Source organism: Schistocerca serialis, chromosome 5 (genome assembly GCF_023864345.2).
Source record: "Schistocerca serialis cubense isolate TAMUIC-IGC-003099 chromosome 5, iqSchSeri2.2, whole genome shotgun sequence".
NCBI lineage: Eukaryota > Metazoa > Arthropoda > Insecta > Orthoptera > Acrididae > Schistocerca > Schistocerca serialis.
Genome location: NC_064642.1, coordinates 577,393,389 through 577,405,289, shown reverse-complemented (window position 1 = coordinate 577,405,289; position 11,901 = coordinate 577,393,389). Strand labels below are relative to the sequence as shown.

At 41.5% G+C, this 11,901-nt stretch overlaps 1 protein-coding gene across 3 annotated transcripts in view; it reads right to left on the bottom strand.

Annotated features, from left to right (window-relative positions):
- Positions 1-531: 531 nt before the first annotated feature.
- LOC126480661 (guanine nucleotide-binding protein subunit beta-5) overlaps positions 532-11,901 on the bottom strand; it is a 167,062-nt gene continuing 155,692 nt past the window's right edge. For all 3 annotated transcript variants that reach the window (XM_050103886.1, XM_050103884.1, XM_050103885.1), the window contains one exon: positions 532-833. In XM_050103886.1, coding sequence (XP_049959843.1) covers positions 822-833 — 12 coding nt within the window. In that variant the 3' untranslated portion in view covers positions 532-821. The remainder of the gene's footprint in view (positions 834-11,901) is intronic.

Here is an 11,901-nt window from a genome sequence, read left to right as displayed (position 1 = left end):
CTTCTACCACCAGGATGTCCCATCATCATCATCATCATCATCATCATCTGCGGGAGCCTTTCTTTTGTCATACGCTGGACATGTCCTAACCACCTTAGCCTTATCATTTTGATTGAGGTTAGCAAATTAGGTTCTTTGTACAGAGCCCTTATTTCTTCATTAGTCCTAATTCTCCATGTCTCACCTTCTTTTACAGGACCAAAAATCTTCATTCCCATATATTTAGATTCTTCTCCAAAGTCTCCATCAGTAACCATGTCTCACTGCCATACATAAGAACTGGTTTGATCACTGTTTTGTAGAGTATCAGCTTTAGTTTCCTGCTTTCTTAGAACAAAGACAAAGTGTATACTGCAAACCAGACCAGATAAACAAATATTATGGTTTTGAAAGTATTCTTGAACTAATCATCAGACATAAGTGAGAGAAAAAATGTTCTTCTTTACTCTTCAGATGGCTATAGCATTTTAAGCAGGCACTTGTTGAATTTCTGACAAGAATAAAGGCAGACATAAATAGTACACAGGAATATTCCGTGTAGTAGACTCGCTCAAGATAAACACCTTTAATGACTGATGTAATTTTATTTAGTTACTACATCCATTTAAAACAGTACATTTCACACTACTTTACACATGCAGAAACTACATTTCTTCAAGGTACGAGTAACTACACTAATCCAATACATAATTAATTTGGTTTCTCACTCAGTGGGGGACTAGTATTTTGAAGCTCAGACACACAAACATGAGACTTTGGATTACCATTATAAACTTAATAAATGCAGATCATCTTTGGTTTGGTAGTAGGTATTCTAATGACTATGCCCACACCTGAAATAAGAAAACATATCATAAAAACAAAATTTTGCTGAATATTAAATTAACACAATACTGTCAATTCACATCTAAAATAAATTACACACAGCTGCAATAATAAACTTTTTCTTATCTGGTTAAGTCAGTTTAGAGTGGCGTAAGTTAAATTCATTATCTGGATCACTATTACTGCCACACACAAATATGCTCTAATGACCAGTTTGGTAGCAAATACAGAAAGAAGATCTTAGTGCTTTCCCAACAGAAGAAGCCGTTGGAGACAAGCCGTGAAGGTAGTCTGTGAAAAATTCTGAACACAATTCCTGGATCACTAAACAGAGTTGAGATACTAATTAAAACAAGTTACTAATACATAACTGTAGTAGAAAAATGCTGTACCTTAAAAAGGCTGAGGGGATGGGAAAAGATAAAAACGTGAGGATGATAGTCAAAATATCCACGGGTGTGCTGCCGGTCTATAGTGTCCAACGGGCACAATATTTCGGCGATCATACATGTCGCCATCATCAGGTGAACTGACGGACTGAGCTCCTGTGAACGTGCCGGCACGGAGATCCGTACGCTATGGCTGCTCAGAGGGAACTGGGTTCGGTCGCGGCGGCGGCCGATTTAAATACCCTCCGCCCGCGGCGCACTCCCTCCGCCGTCCGCGCCCCGCGCCACGGTCGCGCGGTGGAACAGATTGCGACGGCGTCTGAGATGACGTCGGAGTGATGGCTCTGTCCGCCGTGGTCGTCACAACTATACGTTTGCTCGATTTACTCTTGATTAACCCGATCGCTGGTTCCCAAGCCTTGCTAAGATTATAGCCACAGTCACGGTTTATGAGGTCGTCATAGGTGCGAATTTCGATGGCCTCTCTAACAACGCTGTCCCAGTATCTCGACGTCTGTACCAGAATCCTCATGCGGTCATATTCCATGGCGTGATTTTCCGACAAACAATGTTCAGCGACCGCCGACTTGCTCGGATACATCAGGCGAGTGTGCCTCTGGTGTTCACGGCATCGATCCTCGTCTGACCAATATACGACTTGCGTACGGATCTCCGCGCCGGCACGTTCACAGGAGCTCAGTCCGTCAGTTCACCTGATGATGGCGACATGTATGATCGCCGAAATATTGTGCCCGTTGGACACTATAGACCGGCAGCACACCCGTGGATATTTTGACTATCAAATACGCCGGGAGAAACTCAAGAATCACGTGAGGATGATGTTTACAACAGAAACTCCAATTAAAATGAACCAAAAAGGACAGAATATGTTTAGTTTGTGTTTTATGGAGAGAGATCACTACTGTACATCTCTCTGAGCAGTAAACTGCTGTGGCTACAGTGAAAGAAACGCAGAAATTACAATGGTGATAGTAAACTGGCCTTACTGCTGCAGTTTCTTTTCAGACATTTCATAACTGAGACAGATGTTTCTAGTTAAAACAAAGAGCAGACAGTCACACACATTATTTCACTTTGTTCATAATTCTGTAGATTACTACTTCTCGGATAAAGAATGACAGGATAACCATCACCCCCAAACAAGTATTTGCCACAATATATACAAGTCTTCACATATGCTGTCACTCTCCATTCAGTCTAGATAATGCCAAGTGTAGGAGATCCCAAAGTACTAATGTAAGATAAAAAATCTACAGATGAGAGTATTCAAATCCTAATGGTCACCTGCTGAAGCATTCACAACAAAGTGCTAGAGTTTGAAGTGTTCCTGTAAAGCAATGGAGTTCAGATAATACTAAGTACAGAAAGAAGGTTACAACCCAAAATTGATAGCAGTGAGAATCTTGGGAACAATTTAACTGTATATCAAGAGGACAGGCTAATCATGGTGGTGTACTTGTCAAAGTAGACTAGCAACTCAAATCCACTGGGACAGAAATTGAAGCCGATTGCAATATTGTTTGGACAAGACTTAATATTAATGGTGGTCACCATACTTGCCCCCAGATCTACATCTTACGTACCATATGGTGAACTGCAGAGTGTACCTTGTATGTAACTGAAAACATTACAGACAACATCAGCTCACTAGTACAAATATTACCCAATCATACTGTTATCATCGTTGGAGGAAACCTTAATCATCCACCAATCAATGGGGATTATTACAGTTTTTAAGTGGTGGACATGACAAGAAACCTTGAAAACAATGTAAGTGCCTCCTGTGGAAATATATTGGATCTAATGGCAGCAAAGAAGAGTTGACCTCTTTGAAGATGCACACACTGAAACTAGTATCAGTGATAATGAGGCAGTTGTAGCAACAAAGATTACCAAATTACAAAGATAAACTGAAACAAGAAGAAAGATCACAGCTCACATTTGAAAGAATAGTTGACCATTTCCATCATAGTTTGTGATGGAAGGGCCCCTAAATGGTACAGTTACTGTAAAGGAGCTTCTAAAGAAACACAGACTACTGTGCAATTTGTGTAAAACAAAGCATAGGGATATATAGAGATGCTGAATGAAATCCTTTTGGCTAGCACGAGGGAAATGTGTGAAGAAGCTGTCAATGGCTACTGTACTGGAGTATTATTGAAAGATCTTTCACAAAACCTAAAGATATTTTTGTCATGTGAAAAGGCTATAAGTGACACCACAATAAGTGTCCAGACGCTGATGGATGGAACAGGAACTGAAAACAAAGGAAGCAAATCAAAAGCACAAATACATAACTCCGTTTTCAAATGTTCCCTTACGAAGGAAAATGTAGGATTATTGCCTCAATTTAATTCCTGCATCACTGCAAAGGTGAGTGATGTATATGTCAGCAGTGTTGACAAACAGCTGAGATAACTAAAATTGAAAAAACTCCATGGCCCAATGGTATCCCTATCACATGCTATACAGCATTTCTGACCAAGTTAGTCCCGCTTCTAATCATAATATACCATAGATCCTTTGGATAAAAAAGGTACCCAGTAGCAGGAAAAAAACAAGGTAATATACATCTACACCATGTGATCAAAAGCATCTGGACACCACCAAAAACATAAGTTTTTCATATTAGGTGCACTGTGCTGCGATCTACTGCAAGGTACTCCATATCAGCGACATCAGTCGTCATTAGACATCATCAGAGAGAGCAGAATGGGGTGCTCCGTGAAACTCACGGACTTCGGTCAGATGACTGGGTGTCACTAGTGTCATATGTCTGTACATGAGATTTCCACACTCCTAAATCTCCCTAGGTCCACTGTTTCCAATGTGGTAGTGAAGTGGAAACATGAAGGGACACGTACAGCACAAAAGTGTACAGGCCGACTGTTGTCTGGCAGAAACTGCCGACAGTTGAAGAGGGTCGTAATGTGTAATAGGCAGGTATCTATCCAGACCACCACACAGAAATTCCAAACTGCACCAGGATCCACTGCAAGTATTATAACAGTTAGGCGGGAGGTGAGAAAACTTGGACTTCATGGCCGAGCAGCTGCTCGTAACCCACACACCATGCCATACATGCCAAACGATGCCTCGCTTGCTGTAAGGAGCATAAACATTGGACAATTGAACAGTGGAAAAACGTTGTGTGGAGTGACGAATCACATTACACAATGTGTCGATCTGAATGCAGGGTGTTGTATGGCGAATGCCCAGTGAACGTCATCTGCCAGCGTGTGTAATGGCAACAGTAAATTTTGGAGGTGGTGGTGTTATGGTGTTGTGTTTTTCATGGATAGGGCTTGTAATACTTGTAGTTTTGCATGGCACTATCACAGCACAGGGCTGCACTGATCTTTTAAGCACCTTCTTGCTTCCCACAGTTGAAGAGCAATTCGGGTAAGGGGATTGCATCTTTCAACACGATCGAGCACCTGTTCACAATGCACGGCCTGTGGTAGAGTGGTTACACGACATTAACATCCCTGTAATGGACTGGCCTGCACAGAGGCCTGACCTGAATCCTATAGAACACCTTTGGGATGTTTGGGAACACGATTTTTATACCAGACCTCACTGACTGACATCGATACCTCTGCTCAGTGAAGCAATCCATTAAGAATGGGCTGCCATTCCCCAAGAAATCTTCCAGCACCTGATTGAACGTATGCCTGCGAGAGTGGAAGCTGTCATCAAGGCTAACTGTGGACCAACACCATATTGAATTACAGCACAACCGATGGAGGTCACCACGAACTTTTAAGTCATTTTCAGCTGGTGTCTGAATACTACTGATCACATAGTGTGCATGGGTAGCAGAAGTGATCCACAAAACTACTGGCCATTAAACTTGACAAGCATCTGCTGTAGAATATTGGAACATATTTTGAGCTCTAATGTAATGAGGCATCTCTACTAGAATCATCTCTTTCATGCCAACTAAAATGGATTCCACAAACACTGACCACGTGAAAACTGGCACTTTTTTCACACGACAGACCGAAAGTCAGGGACAAAGCAGTCAGCTATGTTTGGTATTTCTTGACTTCCAAGAAGCATTTGACTCAGCAACACACATGCACTTATCAAAAGTATGATCACATGGTGTATGAAGTGAGACTTGCGATTGCATTGGAGATTTCTTCGTGGTGGTATCTTGGTTGGAAATACATCGACAAATGTAGAAGTAACTTTAGGTGTGCCTCAGCAAAGTGTGTTGGGACCTTACTGTTCATGTTGTATATTTATGACTTTAAAGATGACATTCACTTTAACCTCTGGCTTTTCATAGATGAAGAAGTTATCTGTAAGAAGGTGCTCCTACAAAAACAAAAAGCTGCACAGATATTCAGGCAGATCTTTGAAATGATTTCAAAATGATGCAAAGATTGGCAAACTTGCTTTAAATGTGCAGAAATTTAAAATAATGCACTTTACAATATGTAGTACCTTAGAACTACAATATCAATTAAGCACTATTGGTATCAGTCAACTGATACAAATATCTGGATGTAACAATCGCATAAGCTCAGTCATAGGTAAAGCATATGACAAACATTGGTTCATTGGAACACTACTAGGAAAATATAATTCTTCTACAAAAAGAGACTGATTACAAAACACTTGTTCAACACATCATAGAATATTGATCGAGTGTGTGGTATCTGTACAAAACTGGGCTAATGGAGGATATTGAACACATACAAAGTATGGCAGAAAGAATGGTCACAGGTTTGTTTGACTCATGGGAGAACGTCACAATGATGCTGAAAAGCTGAACTGGTAAACACTTGAAGATAGACACAAAATATTCCCGAAAGCCAATTCACAAAGTTTCAATACCCACCTTTATGTAAGAAATCTAAGATTATACTACAACCAGTTCTAGGTATGGCAAAGACAAAATTAGGCTAATGACAGTGTGTACAAAGGAATACAAGCAGTTGTTCTTCCCATGCTCCACGTGGTGATTTGCAGAGTGCAGATCCAGAAGTAGAAGTAGAACTAGGAGCAGAAGCAGAAGCAGCACAACAACATGGTGAAATGGACATCTCCTATACTATAGAATGAAATAGTTTGCTAATTATTTGCTCTTGTGTGAAAAATAAATTCACCATAATGTTATAGAACAGAATGCTGCGGTAAGTGGTACCCAAAACATGCATTACAACAGTGCTAGAGATTAAGGAGTTACCAGTTTCCAGTGTTAATGGTCACTTCAGTACAAATAAAGTTGTACAATATTTCAGCAAGATGATGCACAACAATCTGTAAAGGCCACATATTTTTATTTTACATATGTCTGCTTGTGTCTTTATATGTGCGGATGGATATGTGTGTGTGCGCGCGAGTGTATACCTGTCCTTTATCCCCCCCCTAAGGCAAGTCTTTCCGCTCCCGGGATTGGAATGACTCCTTACCCTCTCCCTTAAAACCCACATCCTTTCGTCTTTCCCTCTATATAAACAAAGATGATGTGACTTACCATGCGAAAGCGCTCTATATAAACAAAGATAATGTGACTTACCATACGAAAGCGCTGGCAGGTCAATAGAAACACAAACAGACACATACATACACACAAAATTCAAGCTTTTGCAACACACTGTTGACTCATCAGGAAAGAGGGAAGGAGAGGGAAAGACGAAAGGAAGTGGGTTTTAAGGGAGAGGGTAAGGAGTCATTCCAATCCCAGGAGCGGAAAGACTTACCTTAGGGGGAAAAAAGGACGGGTATACACTCGCACACACACACATATCCATCCACACATATACAGACACAAGAAGACATATTTAAATATGTCTGCCTGTGTCTGTATATGTGTGGATGGATGTGTGTGTGTGTGTGTGTGTGTGTGTGTGTGTGTGTGTGTGTGTGTGTGTGTGATGCGCGAGTGTATACACGCCCTTTTTTCCCCCTAAGGTAAGTCTTTCCGCTCCCGGGATTGGAGTGACTCCTTACCCTCTCCCTTAAAACCCACATCCTTTCATCTTTCCCTCTCCTTCCCTCTTTCCTGATGAGGCAACCGTTTGTTGCGAAAGCTAGAATTTTGTGTGTATGTTTGTGTGTCTATTGACCTGCCAGCGCTTTCGTTCGGTAAGTCACCTCATATATATATATATATATATATATATATATAAAAAACAAAGATGAGGTGACTTACCGAACAAAAGCGCTGGCAGGTCGATAGACACACGAACAAACACAAACATACACACAAAATTCAAGCTTTTGCAACAAACTGTTGCCTCATCAGGAAAGAGGGAAGGAGAGGGGAAGACGAAAGGAAGTGGGTTTTAAGGGAGAGGGTAAGGAGTCATTCCAATCCCGGGAGCGGAAAGACTTACCTTAGGGGGAAAAAAGGACAGGTATACACTCGCACACACGCACATATCCATCCACACATACAGACACAAGCATATATATATATATTGAAATTAGCGGAGGTTGAGGCCTGGTGGGTAACGGGAAGAGAGGATATACTGATATATATATATATATATATGTTGTTGTTGTTGTGGTCTTCAGTCCTGAGACTGGTTTGATGCAGCTCTCCATGCTACTCTATCCTGTGCAAGCTTTTTCATCTCCCAGTACCTACTGCAACCTACATCCTTCTGAATCTGCTTAGTGTATTCATCTCTTGGTCTCCCTCTACGATTTTTACCCTCCACGCTGCCCTCCAATACTAAATTGGTGATCCCTTGATGCCTCAGAACATGTCCTACCAACCGATCCCTTCTTCTGGTCAGGTTGTGCCACAAACTTCTCTTCTCCCCAATCCTATTCAATACTTCCTCATTAGTTATGTGATCTACCCATCTAATCTTCAGCATTCTTCTGTAGCACCACATTTCGAAAGCTTCTATTCTCTTCTTGTCCAAACTAGTTATCGTCCATGTTTCACTTCCATACATGGCTACACTCCATACGAATACTTTCAGAAATGACTTCCTGACACTTAAATCAATACCGGATGTTAACAAATTTCTCTTCTTCAGAAACGCTTTCCTTGCCATTGCCAGCCTACATTTTATATCCTCTCTACTTCGACCATCATCAGTTATTTTGCTCCCCAAATAGCAAAACTCCTTTACTACTTTAAGTGCCTCATTTCCTAATCTAATTCCCTCAGCATCCCCCGACTTAATTAGACTACATTCCATTATCCTTGTTTTGCTTTTGTTGATGTTCATCTTATATCCTCCTTTCAAGACACTGTCCATTCCATTCAACTGCTCTTCCAAGTCCTTTGCTGTCTCTGACAGAATTACAATGTCATCGGCGAACCTCAAAGTTTTTATTTCTTCTCCATGAATTTTAATACCTACTCCGAATTTTTCTTTTGTTTCCTTTACTGCTTGCTCAATATACAGATTGAACAACATCGGGGAGAGGCTACAACCCTGTCTTACTCCCTTCCCAACCACTGCTTCCCTTTCATGTCCCTCGACTCTTATAACTGCCATCTGGTTTCTGTACAAATTGTAAATAGCCTTTCGCTCCCTGTATTTTACCCCTGCCACCTTTAGAATTTGAAAGAGAGTATTCCAGTCAACATTGTCAAAAGCTTTCTCTAAGTCCACAAATGCTAGAAACGTAGGTTTGCCTTTCCTTAATCTTTCTTCTAAGATAAGTCGTAAGGTCAGTATTGCCTCACGTGTTCCAGTGTTTCTACGGAATCCAAACTGATCTTCCCCGAGGTTGGCTTCTACTAGTTTTTCCATTCGTCTGTAAAGAATTCGTGTTAGTATTTTGCAGCTGTGACTTATTAAGCTGATAGTTCGGTAATTTTCACATCTGTCAACACCTGCTTTCTTTGGGATTGAAATTATTATATTCTTCTTGAAGTCTGAGGGTATTTCGCCTGTTTCATACATCTTGCTCACCAGATGGAAGAGTTTTGTCAGGACTGGCTCTCCCATGGCCGTCAGTAGTTCCAATGGAATATTGTCTACTCCGGGGGCCTTGTTTCGACTCAAGTCTTTCAGTGCTCTGTCAAACTCTTCACGCAGTACCATATCTCCCATTTCATCTTCATCTACATCCTCTTCCATTTCCATAATATTGTCCTCAAGTACATCGCTCTTGTATAGACCCTCTATATACTCCTTCCACCTTTCTGCTTTCCCTTCTTTGCTTAGAACTGGGTTTCCATCTGAGCTCTTGATATTCATACAAGTCGTTCTCTTATCTCCAAAGGTCTCTTTAATTTTCCTGTAGGCAGTATCTATCTCACCCCTAGTGAGATAGGCCTCTACATCCTTACATTTGTCCTCTAGCCATCCCTGCTTAGCCATTTTGCACTTCCTGTCGATCTCATTTTTGAGACGTTTGTATTCCTTTTTGCCTGTTTCACTTACTGCATTTTTATATTTTCTCCTTTCATCAATTAAATTCAATATTTCTTCTGTTACCCAAGGATTTCTACTAGCCCTCGTCTTTTTACCTACTTGATCCTCTGCTGCCTTCACTACTTCATCCCTCAAAGCTACCCATTCTTCTTCTACTGTATTTATTTCCCCCATTCCTGTCAATTGCTCCCTTATGCTCTCCCTGAATCTCTGTACAACCTCTGGTTCTTTTAGTTTATCCAGGTCCCATCTCCTTAAATTCCCACCTTTTTGCAGTTTCTTCAGTTTTAATCTACAGGTCATAACCAATAGATTGTGGTCAGAGTCCACATCTGCCCCTGGAAATGTCTTACAATTTAAAACCTGGTTCCTAAATCTCTGTCTTACCATTATATAATCTATCTGATACCTTTTAGTATCTCCAGGGTTCTTCCATGTATACAACCTTCTTTCATGATTCTTAAACCAAGTGTTAGTTATGATTATGTTGTGCTCTGTGCAAAATTCGACCAGGCGGCTTCCTCTTTCATTTCTGTCCCCCAATCCATATTCACCTACTATGTTTCCTTCCCTCCCTTTTCCTACACTCGAATTCCAGTCACCCATGACTATTAAATTTTCGTCTCCCTTCACTACCTGAATAATTTCTTTTATTTCATCATACATTTCTTCAATTTCTTCGTCATCTGCAGAGCTAGTTGGCATATAAACTTGTACTACTGTAGTAGGCGTGGGCTTCGTATCTATCTTGGCCACAATAATGCGTTCACTATGCTGTTTGTAGTAGCTTACCCGCATTCCTATTTTCCTATTCATTATTAAACCTACTCCTGCATTACCCCTATTTGATTTTGTGTTTATAACCCTGTAGTCACCTGACCAGAAGTCTTGTTCCTCCTGCCACCGAACTTCACTAATTCCCACTATATCTAACTTCAACCTATCCATTTCCCTTTTTAAATTTTGTAACCTACCTGCCCGATTAAGGGATCTGACATTCCACGCTCCGATCCGTAGAACGCCAGTTTTCTTTCTCCTGATAACGACATCCTCTTGAGTAGTCCCCGCCCGGAGATCCGAATGGGGGACTATTTTACCTCCGGAATATTTTACCCAAGAGGACGCCATCATCATGTAATCATACAGTAAAGCTGCATGCCCTCGGGAAAAATTACGGCTGTAGTTTCCCCTTGCTTTCAGCCGTTCGCAGTACCAGCACAGCAAGGCCGTTTTGGTTATTGTTACAAGGCCAGATCAGTCAATCATCCAGACTGTTGCCCTTGCAACTACTGAAAAGGCTGCTGCCCCTCTTCAGGAACCACACGTTTGTCTGGCCTCTCAACAGATACCCCTCCGTTGTGGTTGCACCTACGGTACGGCTATCTGTATCGCTGAGGCACGCAAGCCTCCCCACCAACGGCAAGGTCCATGGTTCATGGGGGGGATATATATATATATATATAGGGAAACATTCCACGTGGGAAAAGAAACACTAACAAACACACACACACACAAACTTCAAGCTTTCACAACCCATGGTTGCTTCATCAGGAAAGAGGAAAGGAGGGGGAAAGAGGGAAGGAGAGGGAAAGATGAAAGGATATGGGTTTTAAGGGAGAGGGTGAAGAGTCATTCCAAACCCTGGAGTGGAAAGACTTACCTTAGGGGCAAAAAGGGCAGGTATTTTCGTCTTTCCCTCTCCTTCCCTCTTTCCTGATGAAGCAACCGTGGGTTGCGAAAGCTTGAAGTGTGTTTGTGTTTGTTAGTGTCTCTTTCAACATACCAACGCTTTTGTTTGATAAGTTACTTCATCTTTGTATATATACAATGATGATGTAACTTACCAAACGAAAGCGTTGGTATGTTGATACACACACAAATAAACACAAACACACACACAGAATTCAAGCTTTCGCAACCAACGGTTGCTTCATCAGGAGAGAGGCAAGGAGAGGGAAATACGAAAGGATGTGGTTTCAAGGGAGAGGGTAAGGAGTCATTCCAATCCCGGGAGCGGAAAGACTTACCTTCGGGGGAAAAAAAGGACAGGTATACACTAGCGCACACACACACATATCCATCCGCACATATACATATACAAGCAGACATTTGTAAAGGCAAAGAGTTTGGGCAGAGATGTCAGTCGAGGCGGAAGTACAGAGGCAAAGATGTTGTTGAATGACAGGTGAGGTATGAGTGGCGGCAACTTGAAATTAGCGGAGGTTGAGGCCTGGCAGATAACGAGAAGAGAGGATATACTGAAGGGCATGATCCCATCTCCAGAGTTCTGATAGGTTGGTGTTAGTGGA